The sequence below is a fragment of the Macaca fascicularis genome, chromosome 2 (assembly GCF_037993035.2).
Source record: "Macaca fascicularis isolate 582-1 chromosome 2, T2T-MFA8v1.1".
Classification (NCBI taxonomy): Eukaryota; Metazoa; Chordata; class Mammalia; order Primates; family Cercopithecidae; genus Macaca; species Macaca fascicularis.
Window position 1 is genome coordinate 45648166 of NC_088376.1, and position 22393 is coordinate 45670558.

Consider the following 22393-nt stretch of genomic DNA (forward strand, 5'->3'; position numbering starts at 1 on the left):
TTTTTATAAAGTTATCTTTAATGGTCCAGAAAGTAGATTTCATCTGTTTCTATGCTAAGTTCTTTCCTGCAATTAAGATGTGAAAGTGGTTCCCAGAAAGGGTAAAAAGTTGTATATGTAACCACAAATTAATAAATACTAGAAAAGTCGACCTTCTCTGTGGATTATTTTAGAACAATGAATAAAGCTTTTTGTGGGGAATCTGCACATATTTTATTTTAAAAGACAACCAAAAACACACTAAAGCAGACCAGCTTGTTCTTTGAAGAGATAATGTGGCTTGCTTTTGCTGGCTTTGTTAAGGAAAAGCATCCACACTTTTTGATTTAGTGACTACGATAACTATTACCAGGACATGATGGGTTTGTGATGTGAGCAAATGGTAACCTGAAATGTCCACGGACCTGGGGATTTTTATCCTCCCACAGTTAGTTGCTGCTGCTTATAATATCCACTACAGGGTTAAACAATCCTATGTGGCATTTGCTTACCATTTGTATTTTTAAAACTGTTTTGAAAATTGTCATTATATAGCAGGAAATTAAATCCATGACTTTGCAAGTCAACAAATGCAAAGGCTAGGCCGTGAGCGGTGGCTCACATCTGTAATCCCAGCACTTTGGGAGGCCAAGGCAGGCAGATCACCTGAGGTCGGGAGTTCAAGACCTGCCTGACCAACATGGAGAAACCCCGTCTCTACTAAAAAAATACAAAATTAGCCGGGCGTGGTGGCGCATGCCTGTAATCCCAGCTACTCATGAGGCTGAGGCGGGAGAATCGCTTGAACCCAGGAGACGGAGGTTGCGGTGAGCTGAGATCGCACCATTGCACTCCAGCCTGGGCAACAAGAGCGAAACTCCGTCTCAATAAATAAATAAATAAATACATCTGGGGTTTTCGCATGAAGAAATACGTGTGTCCAGGAGCCTTCCTCTTCTTGTATCCCTTAGCTCTCGAATAGACCCCACAACCGGAGGCTCTTGAGAGCTCGTGGGCCCCTCCCACTGTCTGGGCAATTCACACATGCATGCTTTCTTTACACTTCCAGGGAATCTCACCTGATTCTTTGGGGCTACAATGTGCCACACACAAGTGACTCCTGCAGGGTAATCCCGGTCTGGCCAGTTGGGGGTTTTAAAAGAGCCGGAAGGTCTGTCAAGGCGTCCTCCACAATACTGATCCCCTTCAAGTATTAAACAAGGAAAAAAGCACAGAAGTTTATGTAGGTTACAGCAATACAACCATGTGAAGATTAGGAATGTGGGATCTTTGGTGAGAGTACAGTAAATAAAGGCAACGGCAGAAGCGCTTACATTTTCCCTTAAAAATATGGTTTACATATATAACCCCCCCAACACACACAATGAATGATCTCCGTTACCTGACATAGCGTATCAACACAAGAGAGGGCAGAAGTGGACTCAGGGCCTCTTTTTCTTTTTTTTTTCTTAGACAAGGAAGACAAAACATTTGAATTTGCACTCATTCAGAAAGCTTGTAGGCTCAAATAATCATAGAGATGTGAGGATTCCTCAAGGCATTGGTATTTAGTAAATACCCAGGGACAAAATTTGAATTAGTTGATATAGACAGCTCTCATTACTAGAAAACTTTACATGTTATATATATAGATATATATATCTTTAATAAGTTTTAAGAATAAATTTGGTTTGTAAAAATAATACATTTATAAATTTTCAGCAGTACAGGAAGGCATAAGGAAGAAAGTAAAAATCTATCCCCAAATCCCTAGTTTCAGCCACCAAAAACTAATCACATTTAATAGGTGACAAATAACATTTCAGGCAGCTGTACTCATAGGTTGCACATGTACCTGTAGGTTGGCAGAAATAATGTAAGAATTATTTTAATACAAAGTTCTAAATTTAATTTTACTTGAATGTAAATAACAAAAACTGAACTGAAACTAAAATAATTATACTTTAATGGAATATTTCTTTGACACAGAATATAATCATTCTTAAACTTCTAAATTTAAGAAAATGTATTATAAAAATGGAGGTTGGAATAATTTCTAAATCTCCATTTAATGAAAAATTTCAAGTATACACAAAGTAAGTAGAATAATATAATGTCCTCCTACATATCCATTACCCAGTTACAATAATTGTCATCATTCTATTATTCTATCTATATTGTTACCCACTCCCCACCACCGGCTTCATTGTTTTTATTATTATTATTTCACAGGTTTTTGGGAGATAAATTCACATACACTGAAATGCACAAATCTTAGCTGTACAAATTTGAAAAATGGCTATACCTGTGTAAACCACACTGCTATGATGATATGGAATCCATTTCCCACTAAATTTGTGCATCCCTGCCCATCCTGCCAGTTCTCTACACTACTTTTCTGAAAAACTTCCCCGTAGATGAGGTTTCTTTTTTTTTTTTTTTTATACTTTAAGTTCTAGGGTACATGTGCACAACGTGCAGGTTTCTTACATATGTATACATGTGCCATGTTGGTGTGCTGCACCCATCAACTCGTCATTTACATTAGGTATATCTCCTAATGCTATCCTTCCCCCCTCCCCGCTCCCCACAATAGGACCCGGGGTGTGATGTTCCCCTTCCTGTATCCAAGTGATCTCATTGTTCAATTCCCACCTATGAGTGAGAACATGCGGTATCTGGTTTTCTGTTCTTGCAATAGTTTGCTGAGAATGATGGTTTCCAGCTGCATCAGATGAGTTTAATTTTACAGCTCCATGTAAATTTGTTCACCCATTCTCCTGCTGATGGGTTGTTTCTAGTCTGGACTATTGTGAATGAAGCTGCTATGAACAGTTTTGTACACATTTTTTGTACATGTACCTTCATTTCTCTTATATAAATACCCAGGACTGCAACTGCTGGGCCAAGCGTAGATGTAAATATTTAATTTCATGAAAAACTACTGCAACTTTTCTCCAAGTGGCTGCATCATTTTGCACCTCTCTGAGTAGAACACTTTGGTTGCTTTACATCCTTGCTACCACTTGATGGTGTCAGTTTTTTTAGCCAACACGGTGGGTAAGTAATGGCATCTCACTGTAATTTTAATTTGCATTTCCCTGATGACTAATGAGAGATACTGAGTAGTTTTGCATGCACTTATTGGCCATTCATATCTTCCTTTGTGAAGTGTCCAAGTGTTTTGCCAATTTTTATACTTACTGGAATCTTTATCTTTTTATCATTGAGTTGTATGAGTTCTTTGTATATTCTGAATACAAGTTCTTCACCAGATATTTCTGTGAATATTTTCTCCCATTCCGTAGGTTGCCTATTCGTATTTGTAACCGTGTCTTTTTATAAGCATTAGTTTTAATTTTAATGAAGTTTCATATTTTTCCTTTTACTTTCAAACAACTTGGTTTTTGTATTTCAAGTGCTTTCTTGTAGACAACATAGAGCTGGGTCCGACTTTTCAATCCATTCTAACAATAACTGTCTTCTAATCAGAGTATTTAATAATTTACATTTAATATATTTATTGATCTTCTTGGATTTAATGTGCGATTTACTATTTTTTTCTATTTGTTTTACCTTTCTTTTATTCCATCTATTTTTCCTTCCAGCCTTCTTTGGGTTAGTTGGATAATTTTAGTATTCTATTTTAATCTTTTGGCTTTTAGTGATAACTCCTGCATTTTTAATGGGTTCTCTAGGGATTATAATACGAATGTTTAACTTATCAAAATTCACTCAGAGTTAATATTGTACTTCTCTAGGTGTTGTATATGTATGTGCAACAGTATAATTACATTTATGTGTCCATCCTTTGGTTGTCAAACATATTACATCACACACTATATATTCCACATCACAGTGCTAAGGTTTTTTTGTCTTGAACAGATACATGTAAAGAAATTAAGAGAAGAGAAGAAAAAACATATGCCCTATTATATTTACTATTTCCAGTGACCTTCATTCCTTCTGTTACTTTCATTTTACCCTACAAGGTCATTTCCCTCAACCTGAGGAATTCTCTTCAATATTTCTACCAGTGCAAGGATAAAAATGTCTTTCAGAGATTTGTAGTGTTAATCTGAAAATGTCTTTATTTTACTTACATTCTTGAAGGCTGGCTATAGAATAGTGGTTGACAGTTTTACTCCAGCGCTTTAAAAATACTATGACAGGCCAGGGGCAGTGGCTCACACCTGTAATCCTAACACTTTGGGAGGCTGAGGTGAGATCACCTGAGGTCAGGAGTTCGAAACCAGACTGGCCAATATGGTGAAACCCTGTCTCTACCAAAAATAGAAAAATTAGCCAGCCGTGGTGGCGCATGCCTATAATCCCAGCTGCTTGAGAGACTGAAGCACGAGAATCACCTGAACCTGGGAAGTGGAGGTTGCAGTGAGCTGAGATCACGCCACTGCACTCTAGCCTAGGCAACAAGAGTGAAACTCAGTCTCACAAAAAAAACCAAAAAACACACTATGACACTGCCTTCTGGCTTCCAATGTTTCTGATGAAATGGAAGCCATCATTCTTATCACTGTTCTTCTGTATGTAATTTAGTTTCATCTGATTGATTTCAAGATTTTTTCTTTGTCTTTAAATTTCTGTAATTTAATTATAATGTGCATAGGTGGTGTTTCATTTTTATTTGTCCTGTAGAGTGTATTGACGCTCTTGACTCTATTTTTTTTTTTGAGTTACACTTTATTTATTTATTTTTTAAAAATTATTATTATACTTTAAGTTCTAGGGTACATGTGCATAACGTGCAGGTTTGTTACATATGTATACTTGTGCCATGTTGCTGTGCTGCACCCATCAACTCGTCAGCACCCATCAACTTGTCATTTACATCAGGTATAACTCCCAATGCAATCCCTCCCCCCTCCCCCCTCCCCATGATAGGCCCCGGTGTGTGATGTTCCCCTTCCCGAGTCCAAGTGATCTCATTGTTCAGTTCCCACCTATGAGTGAGAACATGCAGTGTTTGGTTTTCTGTTCTTGTGATAGTTTGCTAAGAATGATGGTTTCCAGCTGCATCCATGTCCCTACAAAGGACATGAACTCATCCTTTTTTATGGCTGCATAGTATTCCATGGTGTATATGTGCCACATTTTCTTAATCCAGTCTGTCACTGATGGACATTTGGGTTGATTCCAAGTCTTTGCTATTGTGAATAGTGCCGCAATAAACATACGTGTGCATGTGTCTTTATAGCAGCATGATTTATAATCCTTTGGGTATATACCTAGTAATGGGATGGCTGGGTCATATGGTACATCTAGTTCTAGATCTTTGAGGAATCACCATACTGTTTTCCATAATGGTTGAACTAGTTTACAGTCCCACCAATAGTGTAAAAGTGTTCCTATTTCTCCACATCCTCTCCAGCACCTGTTGTTTCCTGACTTTTTAATGATCGCCATTCTAACTGGTGTGAGATGGTATCTCATTGTGGTTTTGATTTGCATTTCTCTGATGGCCGGTGATGATGAGCATTTTTTCATGTGTCTATTGGCTGTATGAATGTCTTCTTTTGAGAAATGTCTGTTCATATCTTTTGCCCACTTTTTGATGGGGTTGTTTGTTTTTTTCTTGTAAATTTGTTTGAGTTCTTTGTAGGTTCTGGATATTAGCCCTTTGTCAGATGAGTAGATTGCAAAAATTTTCTCCCATTCTGTAGGTTGCCTGTTCACTCTGATGGTAGTTTCTTTTGCTGTGCAGAAGCTTTTTAGTTTAATTAGATCCCATTTGTCAATTTTGGATTTTGGTGCCGTTGCTTTGGTGTTTTAGACATGAAGTCTTTGCCCATGCCTATGTCCTGAATGGTACTACCTAGGTTTTCCTCTAGGGTTTTTATGGTATTAGGTCTAACATTTAAGTCTCTAATCCATCTTGAATTAATTTTCGTATAAGGAGTAAGGAAAGGATCCAGTTTCAGCTTTCTTCTTATGGCTAGCCAATTTTCCCAGCACCATTTATTAAATAGGGAATCCTTTCCCCATTTCTTGTTTCTCTCAGGTTTGTCAAAGATCAGATGGCTGTAGATGTGTGGTATTATTTCTGAGGACTCTGTTCTGTTCCATTGGTCTATATCTCTGTTTTGGTACCAGTACCATGCTGTTTTGGTTACTGTAGCCTTGTAGTATAGTTTGAAGTCAGGTAGTGTGATGCCTCCAGCTTTGTTCTTTTGACTTAGGATTGTCTTGGAGATGCAGGCTCTTTTTTGGTTCCATATGAACTTTAAAGCAGTTTTTTCCAATTCTGTGAAGAAACTCATTGGTAGCTTGATGGGGATGGCATTGAATCTATAAATAACCTTGGGCAGTATGGCCATTTTCATGATATTGATTCTTCCTATCCATGAGCATGGTATTTCCATTTGTTTGTGTCCTCTTTTATTTCACTGAGCAGTGGTTTGTAGTTCTCCTTGAAGAGGTCCTTTACATCCCTTGTAAGTTGGATTCCTAGGTATTTTATTCTCTTTGAAGCAATTGTGAATGGAAGTTCATTCCTGATTTGGCTCTCTGTTTGTCTGTTACTGGTGTATAAGAATGCTTGTGATTTTTGCACATTAATTTTGTATCCTGAGACTTTGCTGAAGTTGTTTATCAGCTTAAGGAGATTTTGGGCTGAGACAATGGGGTTTTCTAAATATACAATCATGTCATCTGCAAACAGGGACAATTTGACTTCTTCTTTTCCTAACTGAATACCCTTGATTTCTTTCTCTTGCCTGATTGCCCTAGCCAGAACTTCCAACACTATGTTGAATAGGAGTGGTGAGAGAGGGCATCCCTGTCTTGTGCCAGTTTTCAAAGGGAATTTTTCCAGTTTTTGCCCATTCAGTATGATATTGGCTGTGGGTTTGTCATAAATAGCTCTTATTATTTTGAGGTACGTTCCATCAATACCGAATTTATTGAGCGTTTTTAGCACGAAGGGCTGTTGAATTTTGTCAAAAGCCTTTTCTGCATCTATTGAGATAATCATGTGGTTCTTGTCTTTGGTTCTGTTTATATGCTGGATTATGTTTATTGATTTGCGAATGTTGAACCAGCCTTGCATCCCAGGGATGAAGCCCACTTGATCATGGTGGATAAGCTTTTTGATGTGCTGCTGAATCCGGTTTGCCAGTATTTTATTGAGGATTTTTGCATCGATGTTCATCAGGGATATTGGTCTAAAATTCTTTTATTGTTGCGTCTCTGCCAGGCTTTGGTATCAGGATGATGTTGGCCTCATAAAATGAGTTAGGGAGGATTCCCTCTTTTTCTATTGATTGGAATAGTTTCAGAAGGAATGGTACCAGCTTCTCCTTGTACCTCTGGTAGAATTCAGCTGTGAATCCATCTGGTCCTGGACTTTTTTTGGTTGGTAGGCTATTAATTATTGCCTCAATTTCAGAGCCTGCTATTGGTCTATTCAGGGATTCAACTTCTTCCTGGTTTAGTCTTGGAAGAGTGTAAGTGTCCAGGAAATTATCCATTTCTTCTAGATTTTCTAGTTTATTTGCGTAGAGGTGTTTATAGTATTCTCTGATGGTAGTTTGTATTTCTGTGGGGTCGGTGGTGATATCCCCTTTATCATTTTTTATTGCGTCTATTTGATTCTTTTCTCTTTTCCTCTTTATTAGTCTTGCTAGCGGTCTGTCAATTTTGTTGATCTTTTCAAAAAACCAACTCCTGGATTCATTGATTTTTTGGAGGGTTTTTTGTGTCTCTATCTCCTTCAGTTCTGCTCTGATTTGAGTTATTTCTTGCCTTCTGCTAGCTTTTGAATGTGTTTGCTCTTGCTTCTCTAGTTCTTTTAATTGTGATTTAGAGTGTCAATTTTAGATCTTTCCTGCTTTCTCTTGTGGGCATTTAGTGCTAGAAATTTCCCTCTACACACTGCTTTAAATGTGTCCCAGAGATTCTGGTATGTTGTATCTTTGTTCTCATTGGTTTCAAAGAACATCTTTATTTCTGCCTTCATTTCGTTATGTACCCAGTAGTCATTCAGGAGCAGGTTGTTCAGTTTCCATGTAGTTGAGCGGTTTTGATTGAGTTTCTTAGTCCTGAGTTCTAGTTTGATTGCACTGTGGTCTGAGAGACAGTTTGTTATAATTTCTGTTCTTGTACATTTGCTGAGGAGTGCTTTACTTCCAATTATGTGGTCAATTTTGGAATAAGTGCGATGTGGTGCTGAGAAGAATGTATATTCTGTTGATTTGGGGTGGAGAGTTCTATAGATGTCTATTAGGTCTGCTTGCTGCAGAGATGAGTTCAATTCCTGGATATCCTTGTTAACTTTCTGTCTCGTTGATCTGTCTAATGTTGACAGTGGAGTGTTGAAGTCTCCCATTATTATTGTATGGGAGTCTAAGTCTCTTTGTAAGTCTCTAAGGACTTGCTTTATGAATCTGGGTGCTCCTGTATTGGGTGCATATATATTTAGGATAGTTAGCTCTTCCTGTTGAATTGATCCCTTCACCATGATGTAATGGCCTTCTTTGTCTCTTTTGATCTTTGATGGTTTAAAGTCTGTTTTATCAGAGACTAGTATTGCAACCCCTGCTTTTTTTTGTTCTCCATTTGCTTGGTAAATCTTCCTCCATCCCTTTATTTTGAGCCTATGTATGTCTCTGCGTGTGAGATGGGTCTCCTGAATACAGCAGACTGATGGGTCTTGATTCTTTATCCAGTTTGCCAGTCTGTGTCTTTTAATTGGAGCATTTAGTCCATTTACATTTAAGGTTAAGATTGTTATGTGTGAACTTGATCCTGCCATTATGATATTAACTGGTTATTTTGCTCGTTAGTTGATGCAGTTTCTTCCTAGCCTCGATGGTCTTTACATTTTGGCATGTTTTTGCAATGGCTGGTACCGGTTGTTCCTTTCCATGTTTAGTGCTTCCTTCAGGGTCTCTTGTAAGGCAGGCCTAGTGGTGACAAAATCTCTAAGCATTTGCTTATCTGTAAAGGATTTTATTTCTCCTTCACTTATGAAACTTAGTTTGGCTGGATATGAAATTCTGGGTTGAAAATTCTTTTCTTTAAGAATGTTGAATATTGGCCCCCACTCTCTTCTGGCTTGGAGAGTTTCTGCCGAGAGATCTGCTGTTAGTCTGATGGGCTTCCCTTTGTGGGTAACCCGACCTTTCTCTCTGGCTGCCCTTAAGATTTTTTCCTTCATTTCAACTTTGGTGAATCTGGCAATTATGTGTCTTGGAGTTGCTCTTCTCGAGGAGTATCTTTGTGGCGTTCTCTGTATTTCCTGGATTTGAATGTTGGCCTGCCCTACTAGGTTGGGGAAGTTCTCCTGGATGATATCCTGAAGAGTGTTTTCCAACTTGGTTCCATTTTCCCCCTCACTTTCAGGCACCCCAATCAGATGTAGATTTGGTCTTTTTACATAATCCCATACTTCTTGCAGGCTTTGTTCATTTCTTTTTCTTCTTTTTTCTTTTGGTTTCTCTTCTTGCTTCATTTCGTTCATTTGATCCTCAATCGCTGATACTCTTTCTTCCAGTTGATCGAGTCAGTTACTGAAGCTTGTGCATTTGTCACGTATTTCTCGTGTCATGGTTTTCATCTCTTTCATTTCGTTTATGACCTTCTCTGCATTAATTACTCTAGCCATCAATTCTTCCACTTTTTTTTCAAGATTTTTAGTTTCTTTGCGCTGGGTACGTAATTCCTCCTTTAGCTCTGAGAAGTTTGATGGACTGAAGCCTTCTTCTCTCATCTCATCAAAGTCATTCTCCATCAAGCTTTGATCCGTTGCTGGCGATGAGCTGCGCTCCTTTGCCGGGGGAGATGCGCTCTTATTTTTTGAATTTCCAGCTTTTCTGCCCTGCTTTTTCCCCATCTTTGTGGTTTTATCTGCCTCTGGTCTTTGATGATGATGGTGACGTACTGATGGGGTTTTGGTGTAGGTGTCCTTCCTGTTTGATAGTTTTCCTTCTAACAGTCAGGACCCTCAGCTGTAGGTCTGTTGGAGATTGCTTGAGGTCCACTCCAGACCCTGTTTGCCTGGGTGTCAGCAGCAGAGGCTGCAGAAGATAGAATATTGCTGAACAGCGAGTGTACCTGATTCTTGCTTTGGAGGCTTCCTCTCAGGGGTGTACTCACCCTGTGAGGTGTGGGGTATCAGACTGCCCCTAGTGGGGGATGTCTCCCAGTTAGGCTACTCAGGGGTCAGGGACCCACTTGAGCAGGCAGTCTGTCCCTTCTCAGATCTCAACCTCCGTGTTGGGAGATCCACTGCTCTCTTCAAAACTGTCAGAGTCGTTTGCGTCTGCAGAGGTTTCTGCTGCTTTTGTTGTTGTTTATCTGTGCCCTGTCCCCAGAGGTGGAGTCTACAGAGACAGGCAGGTTTCCTTGAGCTGCTGTGAGCTCCACCCAGTTTGAGCTTCCCAGCGGCTTTGTTTACCTACTTAAGCCTCAGCAATGGCGGGCACCCCCTCCCCCAGCCTCGCTGCTGCCTTGTGGTTAGATTGCAGACTGCTGTGCTAGCAATGAGGGAGGCTCCGTGGGCGTGGGACCCTCCCGGCCAGGTGTGGGATATAATCTCCTGGTGTGCCTGTTTGCTTAAAGCGCAGTATTGGGGTGGGAGTTACCCAATTTTCCAGGTGTTGTGTGTCTCAGTTCCCCTGGCTAGGAAAAGGGATTCCCTTTCCCCTTGCGCTTCCCAGGTGAGGCGATGCCTCGTCCTGCTTCAGCTCTTGCTGGTCGGGCTGCAGCAGCTGACCAGCACCGATTGTCTGGCACTCCCTAGTGAGATGAACCCAGTACCTCAGTTGAAAATGCAGAAATCACCGGTCTTCTGTGTCGCTCGCACTGGGAATTGGAGACTGGAGACTATTCGGCCCTCTATTTTTTTATTTTTATTTATTTTTTAGACGGATTCTTGCTCTGTTGCCCGGGCTGGAGTGCAGTGGCGCAATCTTGGCTCCCTGCAACCTCTGCCTCCTGAGTTCAAGCGATTCTCCTGCCTCAGCCTCCCAAGTAGCTGGGATTACAGGAGCACGCGACCATGCCTGGCTATTTTTTTTGTATTTTTTAGCAGAGACGGGGTTTCACCATGTTGGCCAGGCTGGTCTTGAACTCCTGATCTCAGGTGTTCTGCCTGCCTTGGCTTCCCAAGGTGCTGGGATTACAGGCATGAGCCACCGTGTCCAGCCCCTCGTGACTCTGTAAGTTGATGTTCTCCACCATATTTGAGCAGAGTCAAGTCATTATATCTTTAAAATTTTTTTTACTTTATTATCACTTTCTTCTTCTGGGACAAAAATTACAGATGTTAGACCACTTGATATTGTCTCACTGGTTTCTCGAGCTCTTTTTCTTCAATCTTCTTCCTTTTTCTTTAGATTGAGTGATTTGTATTTAAGTTCACTGACTCTTTTTTTCTGCCATCTCCAATCTACTTGTGAGCACACCAGGTACATTTTAAAATTTCAGATCCTGTTTCCTTTATCTCTAGAATTACTCTATTTTTTTAATAGTCCCTGTTTCTCTTCTGAGATTCTCAATTTGTTTATTTATTATGCACATATTTCCCTTTATAAATCCTGTAACAAACTTGTAATAGCAGCTTTAAAGTACTTGTTTGCTAATTGCAACATCTGAGTTACCTTTGGATCAGTTCTTATTGACTGCGTTTGTCCTTGAATAGGGACACACTTTTCCTGTTTCATTACGTAACTATAGACTGGACATTATGCATGATACATTATACTCTAGATTCTGTTGTGTTCTGATAAAAATGATTTTGTTTTAGCAGGCATTTAACTTGGCTAGACTCAAACTTAAAGTCTGTTTCCCTGGCAGCAGGCAGCAGCTGTAATCTCTCTTCAGTTCTTTCATTTTTCAGCTGATGCTTTTGTGCCAGGCCAACTGGGCTCTCCTCCACACATGTAGAGTTTAGCTGTCAAAGATTTCAGTAGATTTTATATGAATATTTTGCACCTCAATTCTGTAGTTCCCTGCCTGGATTTCTTCCCCAACATTCTGGCTACTCTTGCAGCCCCAGATGCTGTCCTCTGACCTTTCAAGAAAAATGTGGCACTACAGTCCAATCCAAAAGCAGATTATGGACTGCTCTTTGGCTGAAAACATACAAATATTGCCCACTGCAGTGATCTTTCAAAAGCAGAGATTTCTACCCTTAGGAGACATGTACTAACATGAAAATATCCTAAGACCTAGCGTTAAGTAAAAAGAAAAGGCTGTAAAATAATATGAATGTATGTCTCCATATAAATAAGCGTGTGTGTGTGTGTGTGTGTGTGTGTGTGTGTGTGTGTATATATATATATATATATACACACACACACACACATATTTATTGCTGAGACAGGGTCTCACTCTGCCACCCAGGCTGCAGTACAGTGGTGCGATCATGGCTCACTGCAGCCGTGACGTCCCTGGGCTCAGGTGATTCTCCTACCTCAGCCTCCCGAGTAGCTGGGACAACAGGTGTGTGCTACCATACCCAGATAATTTTTGTATTTTTTGTAGAGATGGGTTTCACCATTTTGCCCAGGCTGGTCTTGAACTCCTGAGCTCAAGACATCCACCTGCCCTTGGTCTTCCAGTGTTGGGATTACAGACATGAGTCACCACGCCTGGCCTCCACTTTTATTTTTTAAAAGCTATTGTATAAGCACTCAAATAAAAGTAAGCACACATAGAAAGGTATGGGAACCACTGGCCATGGCTATTTCTGGAGAAGGGACTATGGAGTGGTGAAGAAGTGTGTTTGTATATTTGCATGTGTGCTTATGTATGCAAGCTCCACATTTTTACTCTATGAATTTCTATATTTGATTTTTTTACAAGAATGCATGTGGACTTAAAAGGCTGATTTCTTTCTTTATTGGTCTTGTCATGGTTTGATGGCATTCACTAGCTCTTTGAGAACTACTCTTAAGCTTTAAAGGAGTAAATAACTATCAGGTGCCAAGAACAGTGAACCAACATTACTGTTGTTATTGCCATTATGTGGAAACAGTACCTCTTTCGTTTGGTTCAGCAGCGGAGAACATGGCCATGAAGCCATTGCCAGCAGTGTTGGCGTCAGAAATCATCTGCACCATCATCTTGTTGCTACTGGACACAAGGGCTCCAGGCCGGAAAGTGCCACAGAAGCGGCCAATGCGCTGGCCATTGGCGTGGCCATTGTACACATCCACAAAGTCATAGCGGCACAGGTTGTCACTCTCAAGGTCTATGAATCGGAAATTAAGAACGACTACTTTTCCTTCGGGAACCTGCCAAGAAAAGGGCCAATTAGAAAACTGTCATGAAAACAATATCTGAGGCTTTGACATTTAGTCACTTACTTCAGTGTGTAGATTAAAGTATAATATCCAAGATAATGCTTTTTCCTCTCTCACATCTGAACCAACCCAAGGGAAGTTTTCTAGCATATTGCATTCCTAAAAAATTTAAGTACTTATTTTCTTTGGACAAATTCCACAATTCTCCAGGATTCACAATCTTATTCCTTAAGAACTTACCTCAACAAAGCTGCAAAATATTAGATCAGTCTTATTAATGGATGAGTCATTGCGTAGAAAGAATACCAGTCCTGATTGGACCTTAGCATATATCTGCATATTCTAAAACACCATGGCACCTAGAGATATTGCTTAGCAAAGAAACATTTTAAAATATCATTTCTTACAAATAATACAGTAGAACACACTCAATGCCTGTGTATAGAATGTTTCTATGAAGTTCAAAATAAAGAATTTATTTGGCAATTGTGTAGTTAATTTACAGGTAATTCACTTTGGGTCCTGAAACATCCAGATGAACTAACTATACTGAATAAACGAACTGAGTAATTGCTGAATCATCTCTTCTGAATGTCACTGAGTTTTGTGTACACTTGTTTTCCAGGTGAAGACTTTATATGTCAGGAAGCCTTGAAACACAAGGCACTAATGAAGAAAAAGACAAGCTTTCATTTTCTCATATTTTATTTGTCATAATTTCCCCATAAAATTCTTAATGATGGTTTCTTCCTTATTCCCTGAGTAGGCAGAAAAAAAATGGCTATAAAAGCATTTGGTAGGATTCTTAGGTTACAAAAGCCCCATTTCTTTCCCAGTTCACACCACTTTTTAATTTTTTCATTCAAGTTGTTCAGTCATAAAGTCTTGATCATAATTGTTTTACTCCTTTAATCAGATGAGGTCTCCACTTAATAGTGGAGAATTCCATTCTGTAAAAACTTACATATAACAAAACTCAGTGATTAAAAAAACCAAACTGAAAAATCCAAACACACACAATCAAAAGTGGTTGGTTTATATTCATCTTAATTAACTATTTCAGACTCAAGGGTCAATAGATGCTTTGACATCAATGTGGCTTCCCCATGTTGGTAAGTGCAGTGCCATACATTTTATTTTCCTACGGTAAGATGAAGAGTTTTCAGTGCTAATTTTTGTGTCAAACACATCTACACACCTCATGGTAGAAACTGTAATGGCATAGTCCCCAAAAGGGACATGTTTGGCTTTGCCATGGTTGCATTCTAATTCCTAGAAGCTTATCTCAGTGGTGTGAATATCAGAGTTCCAAAGAACTTACAACAGCTTAAGAAGCTAATAGCATAAAGAACAAATTAAATTGTAAACATTATCACCAAGATGTCTCTTGTAGAACTTCCTGTCTTTTGCTTTGTTTATTGTTTTGCGCACAACCTCTATCTGTACAATGATCAGAAAGTTATCAAAATACGATGCCACATCTGTAATCTTAAATATAAGCAGGCTCTCTATGAATCACTGAAAAAGTCCTAGCCATGAAAAGAATCTCAAACTAATTTGTTTTTTTCTTGCATGAACAGTGACTATTTGTGTAAATGTATAGGGGGTTAAGTAACTCAAAGCTATGAAACTTGGTGAAGTCACTCCCAGAGTGAATGTGGATAGAAAAAAAGGAAGAGGTCTAAGTATAGAGGCCTGGAACACTCCAATGTCATCAAGTCTGTGAAGAGGTCAAACCACAATAGAGACAGAGTCAGCAAGTAGGAGGCAACCAAAGCGTGTGGCGTCCGGAAGCCAGGCGAAGAGAGTACGTCAAGGAGGAATGAATGGGCAACTGAGTTAAGCACTGCTGCTGAGAAAGACCAGCGGATTCAGCAACACAGAAGTTGATCAACCAGAAGTCACTGGTAATGCTGACAAAGCTGTTTTGGTGGCACCATGGGGAGAACACTGGATAAGAGAAGGATCATGAGAAAATGGGGTGAGAGGAAATGGTGACAATAAATATAGACAAGCTTTTGAAGGAGTTTTGCTGTAAAGATGAACAGAGTAATATGGGGATAGCCGGAAGGGGATATGGGGTCTAGGCAGGGTTTTTGCAATGGGTGCTTCCTAAGGCATGTTTGCATGCTGATGGGAAGGATTCTGTAGAGAGGGCAAAACTGATGAAGCAAAAGAGAGGGAGGATTGCTTAAGAGATGTCCTTGAGCAGGCAAAGAGGGATCTGATCTACAGAAGGAACAGCTGTGGAGTTGGCCTTAATAGGAGCATGGACAGTTTTGCCCAGTGAGAGGAGGGAAGGCAGATGTAGGTAGGTCAGTAAATGAGGTGATGAAAGCATATAGAATTTTTTTTCTGGATTGCTTTTCTTAGTGAAATAGAAAACAAGGTCATCGGCAGCAAATGTGGAAGAGAGAGGAGTTACTGGGAATCTCATAACAGAAGAGAAAGTGAGGAAATGGATTAAGGAAATGCAGCAGGAGTACCAGGACTGCTGGGGGCCCACTTGAAGTAAATGAATTAAAATTAAGACTTCTCTGCATGGTGGAGGTATTAGTTTTTGTTTGTTCGTGGTCTTCTTCCCCAGCCACATTCAGCTCCGTGGGCGGAGGTAAGGGCAGGTGGAGAGTTGGATGTAAGCAGTAGGGGAGAGTGATGAGCTTTGCCAAGTGAGGATATGGCGGGACAGAGGGACAAGGGAGTTGAAGACATAGGCAAGAGAATGACCCTAATGACGTGCCATGCAATCCAAACTGGGTTAGGATGGAAATTAGGACCCAGTGGGGTGAGGACAGTAACAACCAAGACTGTGGTGGAGTAAGGACAAAATAACAGTGGAGGTGGGAGGCTGAGGAATTAGGGAGCATACGTTCTTTGGCGGAGAGGAGGTTAAAGACCTGAGAAGATCACCCATATAGATACTGAAATTATAGTGGATTAGGACAAGGAAGAGTGTTGAAGACAGTGACAGTGAACCAGGAGTTAAAATTTGCAAGAAGTGAGGAAGACTGTCCTGGAGGCTTTAGATGATTTCAATGAGCAGAGGAACAGGGAGATATAATCATGTTTCATTGGCAGGTTCTTAGTCCTCTGACACTATTTAGACAATTCTGTCGACTCTCTCCTGTAGACAGGTGTTGAAATTAACTACAGGACTTGGATGCTCATTCTCAATAAAATAAATCATTTGTTCCAAAAAGTTTTGTACCTGTTCCCATGGCAATGAAAATTTGAGAATGAGACACAGATATGATCATCAATAGAAACTGGGTTACATCATTGCAATTTTGAACACATGCTGACCCGAACAACCCCAGCAAAGTTTCTTTTGAAAGAAGGATGCAGAGGTAATCTGTACCCGTGTGAGTCTCCTATAATCAGAGACAAATGTCATCTTGCACTGAAAGCCAGAGAGAAATTCTATTGCAAATGAGATGCATACTGCTGTGAACCTTTTCAGTATAACACAACATCTGTTCTTCATTTTTATACGAGTGATCAAGATTGTCTGATGCCCTCTCAAGCAAGCTTTGATAAGAGCTCCTGATTGTCATTCTAAAGGACTTTAGAAAGAATATTCTCTGAAGATGGCCTTTCCACTTGGAGAATCCACAGTTCGTATCCTTGAATTTTCTTTGTTAAGACTAGCAAAAAAAAAAAAAAAAAAAAAAAACAGAAAGATACACAGAATAATTTAACACCTGGATACCAAACACGAAATTGACTTTTGTTAACATTTTGTTAATATATTTTTAAAGTCTCCTTTAATGAAGTAAATAAAACATTTCAGATAAAAATAAGATTTCCTTTGTCTTCATCCCAGGCCCCATTTCCTCCTCCTTCCTCAGAAGCAACCACTGTTACAAATTTAGTGGGTTTCCTTCCATGCTGATCAAAATATTTGTGTGTGTGTGTGTGTGTGTGTGTGTGTATATTTATATATATATATGTATGTGAGTATATATATACACACACATAAATATGTATATCTATACACATAAATATTTGTGTATACATTATGTATACATGCTTGTAATCTTAATGCTTTGGGAGGCCAAGGCAGGAGGATTGCTTGAGTCCAGGAGTTCAAGACCAGCCTGGGCAACATAGGGACATCGTGTCTCTACAAAAAATTTAAAAATTTAGCTGGATGTGGTGGTGCATGCCTGTAGTCCCAGCTACTTAGGAGGCTGAAGTGTGAGGATTACTTGAGCCTGGGACATCAAAGCTGCAGTGAGCCATGATCACACCACTGCACTCTAGCCTGGAGGACAGAGAGACCCTGTTTAAAAAAAAAAAAAAAAAGAAAGGAAAATGGGATAATGTTGTACATCTAACTCCACAACCTGGGCATCCTTGAATTTTCTGGCTGAGGAAGAAGAGAAGAAGGAAAAATAAAAATACATAGGACCTTCACAAGCTATTCCTTCCACCTGGAACATGTTCCCACTTCTGCCTTTCTCTCACTCATGCTTAGGGTCTCAGTCTCAAGGTCACTTCCTCCTGGAGACATGCCTAGACACCCCCAAACCCCAAGGTGGGCTCTGTCCAATTAGCAGTGCACCCCTCAGGTCTGTGAGCACGGGCAGGCTCAGCCCACTCACTCACTCACTGTATGTTATAAAGCTCAACCTCGAGAAGGCAAGGATCCTTCCTGCCTTGTTCACTGTTGCATCACCAGGATCTGACATGGCCCCAAGTTGAAGCTTAACATTAAAAATATTTGTTAAATGAATAACCCATTAGGTACTCAATGAATCACCGGCTTCCTTGCACAAATCACAGACAATATACCTACTGCTGGCTCTACCTCTTTCATTCTAATATATTCTGCCTTGCCTGGCAGCGGAGCTCCAAAAGGCCACCCTCTTTTCTAAGCCATTCTTTGCAAAAAGAAGATGAATATCTTTTTGGAAACTTTATATTTCAAATCTCCTGTAAATGCTAACACTTAACGCAGAAACTCAAGGTGCTTTTTTGGTGGCAATCAGATGAAGCTACTGTTTTGTGAGATTATATTGACTTGGGTATTCATTATCTGCCTGCAGAAAAACAATTCGATGTTTGTGTTTTTTCCTATCAACAGCAAAGTCCTGTGTGGGCCAAAACCTAGAGCTTCCACAGTGACCTCAACTCACCCCACAGCTCCTGGGATGTCCTCACTGTCACAGGCAAACATGCCAAGGCTCTCGATGCCGGGGCTCCTGCCAGAGGACAGAGGAACTGCATTTTAAGCTGATGGTTTGCATTTTTAGGACACTATGAGCGAAATGAAAATAGGAGGCCAGCTTCTGTGTGGAGGAGTGAGTTTCTGCAGGAATGGGAATGCTCCTTTGTGTCTGCAGCTTTTCCTCCCCAAACACATCATTTACTACTTGGATCAAAAAGAACTGTGTTTGCAGCACATGTGATTTTTTTTTAAGCCATCATTCTAATCTTCTACAATTTCCCTCTTCCACAAACAAACCTTTGGGAACGTGCATTCTAAAATGAAGACCACAGTTTATCTACGTAAAGCTCGAGGCACAGCCACTCAGTGTCACCTCTCTCATGTACCTCCAAAGGTATTCCAGAAAGATCTATAGACAAGTTATGTACAAATATTTGGCAGTCTTTCTAGAGGGGGATAAATCAGAAGCTTACAAGATCTTATTCATCTATATTCTAGATATATTTCAATACTACTTTTTTAAATGTAAATCTTATACATGTTTAAAAAATAAAACATATATTGATTAGCAGAAATAACGTGATGTTTTGAACATTTTCTTTTGTTTTTGGGGATTTCACCAAAAAAACTTTACCCCTGGATGTCCAGAAGGAGCATGGAAACTCCCATCCACCTTGAGCCCAGCATGAAGACATCAGTGGAGATAACCACTGAAAACCACCCAAAACTTTCCCGCTGCACTTTAGAATACACTCTTCACCTTAATTATAGTTCACTCTTACTGAACATCAGGTGCCAGGTATTTTTCTATGCACTATATACGTATCACTTCATTTAATCCCTTACAGCAACCCTATGAAGTTGATATTATTATTAGCCCAACTTTACAGTTTACAGGTGAGGAAACTGAGGCACAGAGAGGTTAAAACACTGCATGATATATCCCCTTATCTCTCATCTTTCTCCTTCAAGCAACAACTTGGCTGTCATGCCACTTTTCTGTTCAAGGCGCCCTCCGAGCTGGTTTCTACCTAAGGCCCTTTGCACAGCCTGGTCCTCTGCCTGGCACAGCCTTCTCCCTGATATTCACGGGTCTGACTCCACCTCATCATCTAGGTCAGCTCAAGAGTCACCGTTTCAGAGAAGCCTATCCTGAGCACCCCTCGTCACTTAGATCACACAGCCCTCTTATTTCTTCACAGATTATTTATCATCTGTCTCACCATCAGAATGTAAGCTACAGAGAACAGCTTGTCTGTGGGTCTACAGTTTGTCCAATGCTTGGCTACTATAGGTGCTCAGAAAATATTCACTGAATAAATGACGGGGATCCTTATAATCTTATAAAAAAAAATAGTGCAGGCCATGACTCCTCTTACTAGCACATACCTTTATATAACAATGTAAACTCACAAGCACAGGGCAAGCATCATTAAGATCCTTACGGGGAGGAAGAAATGGCTGAGAGCGGTTATGATGACTTGCCTAAGGCCACCCAGAAAGTCAATGGCAGAACTCAGGTCACCTGACTTCCACCTTGCTGTGTTTTTCCATGACCTGACTGTGGCAGAGGCTGAGGAGATGCTCCCAAACCTTGTTTCTTCTCAGGTCACACATGGAGTCGACATTTCCCAGCCTCCCTTGCAGTTAAGCTGGGGCCATGAGTCTGGGTCCTGGCCAATGGAATGTGGATGGAAGTGATGCACCCATTCCCTCCAGCCCTAGCCTAATACACCCCGTGCAATCCTTTTGGAGTTCTCTTTTTGCTCTAAGGAGGGGATTCAGTAGAAGAAACGTGGAGGTGCTAGAAGACAACAGAGCCACACAAGGAGGAGTCAGTGCTTAAAGGAGAGCTGCCCACAACAGCTCTCCCACTGCACTGGACTGTGCTGCGTTAGGCCACTGAGACTGGGGGTTGTTTGTTAGAGCCATTTTGCACTTTGTGTTAATTACCCTGATTAACAAATGGATAGTGACATTCACCAGGTGTCCTTACCCAGCACCTCTGTGGCAGGTAACTGTATAGACACCCTTGTTGTTTGGGGTGCCTACAGGCTCTCTAGGAATCAACAGTGTGACGTGGCCACCAAAGAAGCCGACACAGGCTGTGTGAATAGTAAGGGAGGTACCAGCTTTGCCTAACTGTAGACTGCTTGGAGTACCATGGGCTGAATTCAGGTCAAAGCACCTCACTTTTGAGTAGACATGGATGATCTGGAGCCACCACAAAGGTGAGAAAATTCAGAATCATCGAGGCACATGCTGTAATTTCCATGGCCGCTGCAAAAGTGTAACTAGGGCCCTCGAGCCCCTGTTACCATCTCTGAGTTATCACCCCTGAGTCCTTTATCTGTGGCTGGTCAGCTGGGGTGACAGGCAATCAGCAGCTACTAGTACTTCTTGAGCTGAATGAATGAAGACTCGGTTACAAAACAAACAAGAGACAGGACTTCAGGTTACGCTTCTTGTGCAAATGCTGCCTAAGCATGAAGAAGTCAGAAAGATCCTGGCTGGGCCAGGCCCTGCCCTTCGGCACTGGGAAGGTGTTCAGACTGAAGTCTGCCAAGTGGAAAGGCAAATGGGAAAAACGTGAAGGAACAACAAAGCAGAACCCAGAGAAGCAGGAAGGCTACGGTAGATGCAGCAGGATGAGGAGACAGGCAATCATGCCAAGAGCTGCCGCCTTAGGTTTTGGTTGGGAAAGAGACAACGTTGAAAACGAAGAGTATTCCTTTTCACATACATTTGTCTTGCAGTTTTCCTTTGGCCAATGATACCCTGAGATCCTACTGTGGACATTAGTGGTGGCAAATCTTCTAGCAAGTTATACATTCCTCATCCACGTTCTTGAGAAAACTGGAAATTCACTACTCAGTTTTTCTCTAAACAGGAGCTTTTTTTTTTTTTTTAAGCCATTTGCTCCTGAAAGGGTTTACAGCAAAACACTTTTTAAAAGCATTACCAAATGATAAGATAAAGAGCTGTGGATACACACCGAGCAATGAATTTCAAAAATACTCTAGGCGAGAGCATCCAGGATATTCTATATACTCTATAGTAAGAGTCCCCATTTCCCAATCCATCGTACATGTGCAGTGAAGCTGTACTTTCCCATGCTTCCCACTGAACCAGCTGGTGTGAGCCTGGTGCTTCGGGCACCTTACCAGGCCTGGCATCAATCACAGCACTGGCACCTCCTGTGGCTGCAAGGAGCAGCAGCAGCAAATGCTCAGCCCTCCACAACCTGAGACTGGAAGGAGTAGCAGTATCTAGTGGCTGAAGCCCAAGCTGTTTCATGTGATCAGTGTGCGCCCCACCTGCTGTCCTTGAAAGGTGTTAGTTGTGCTGGGAAAGGAGAGACAGGTTATCACTGGCTGTCTTTCGCATTTGTCATGTGTTGAAGGAGAACTCTGGGCACTGCATATGTGTGTGAAACACTTCTAGACAAGACCATGGTAAAAGGTGGAAGTACTAAGTGAAGCTCTACCAAACCCATCCTAGATTATTTTAAAGCAACTATTAAGAGTAATATTTCTAAAGTCCTTAAAATGACTATAAAAAAGGGAAAGAAGGTAATACTTATTTTAAAACACTGAAAAATCCGTGACAAACGGTAAATCATATGAGAGGCCCTGGATGACAAGTACACTTCAGAAGTGCCCAGGACAAATGTGGACACAGGGCCACCCTGGCCTTAGAACCTCTAGGCCTCTCCTCTAATGTTTGAAGCTGCCCCATTGAATTCCCAACAACCACAGGTTGAATGAATAAATAGCTGTTGAATGAATAAAAGAATGAAAGAATAACAGAAGGGCTTTGTATTACCTGCAGAATGAAGTCCAAACTCCTTAGAATCATAGGGTACGAGGCCCACCCCAGGCTGACATTCTGGCCTCATCTACCCCCCAGCCCTTTGTCTTGGGATCATTCTGTTCATCCTCAAACATACCTGGCCCCTTTCCTTTCCCACCTCTGTGAG

At 40.8% G+C, this 22393-nt stretch overlaps 1 protein-coding gene across 1 annotated transcript in view; it reads right to left on the reverse strand.

Annotated features, from left to right (window-relative positions):
* The window catches only part of PCOLCE2 (procollagen C-endopeptidase enhancer 2), a 79097-nt gene that overhangs the window by 24998 nt on the left and 31706 nt on the right, over positions 1–22393 (reverse strand). The window contains exons 3-4 of the mRNA XM_005546004.5: positions 12980–13235; positions 1059–1183 (exon numbers count right to left, since the gene is read on the reverse strand). Of these exons, the coding sequence (XP_005546061.1) occupies positions 1059–1183; positions 12980–13235 (381 nt within the window). The remainder of the gene's footprint in view (positions 1–1058; positions 1184–12979; positions 13236–22393) is intronic.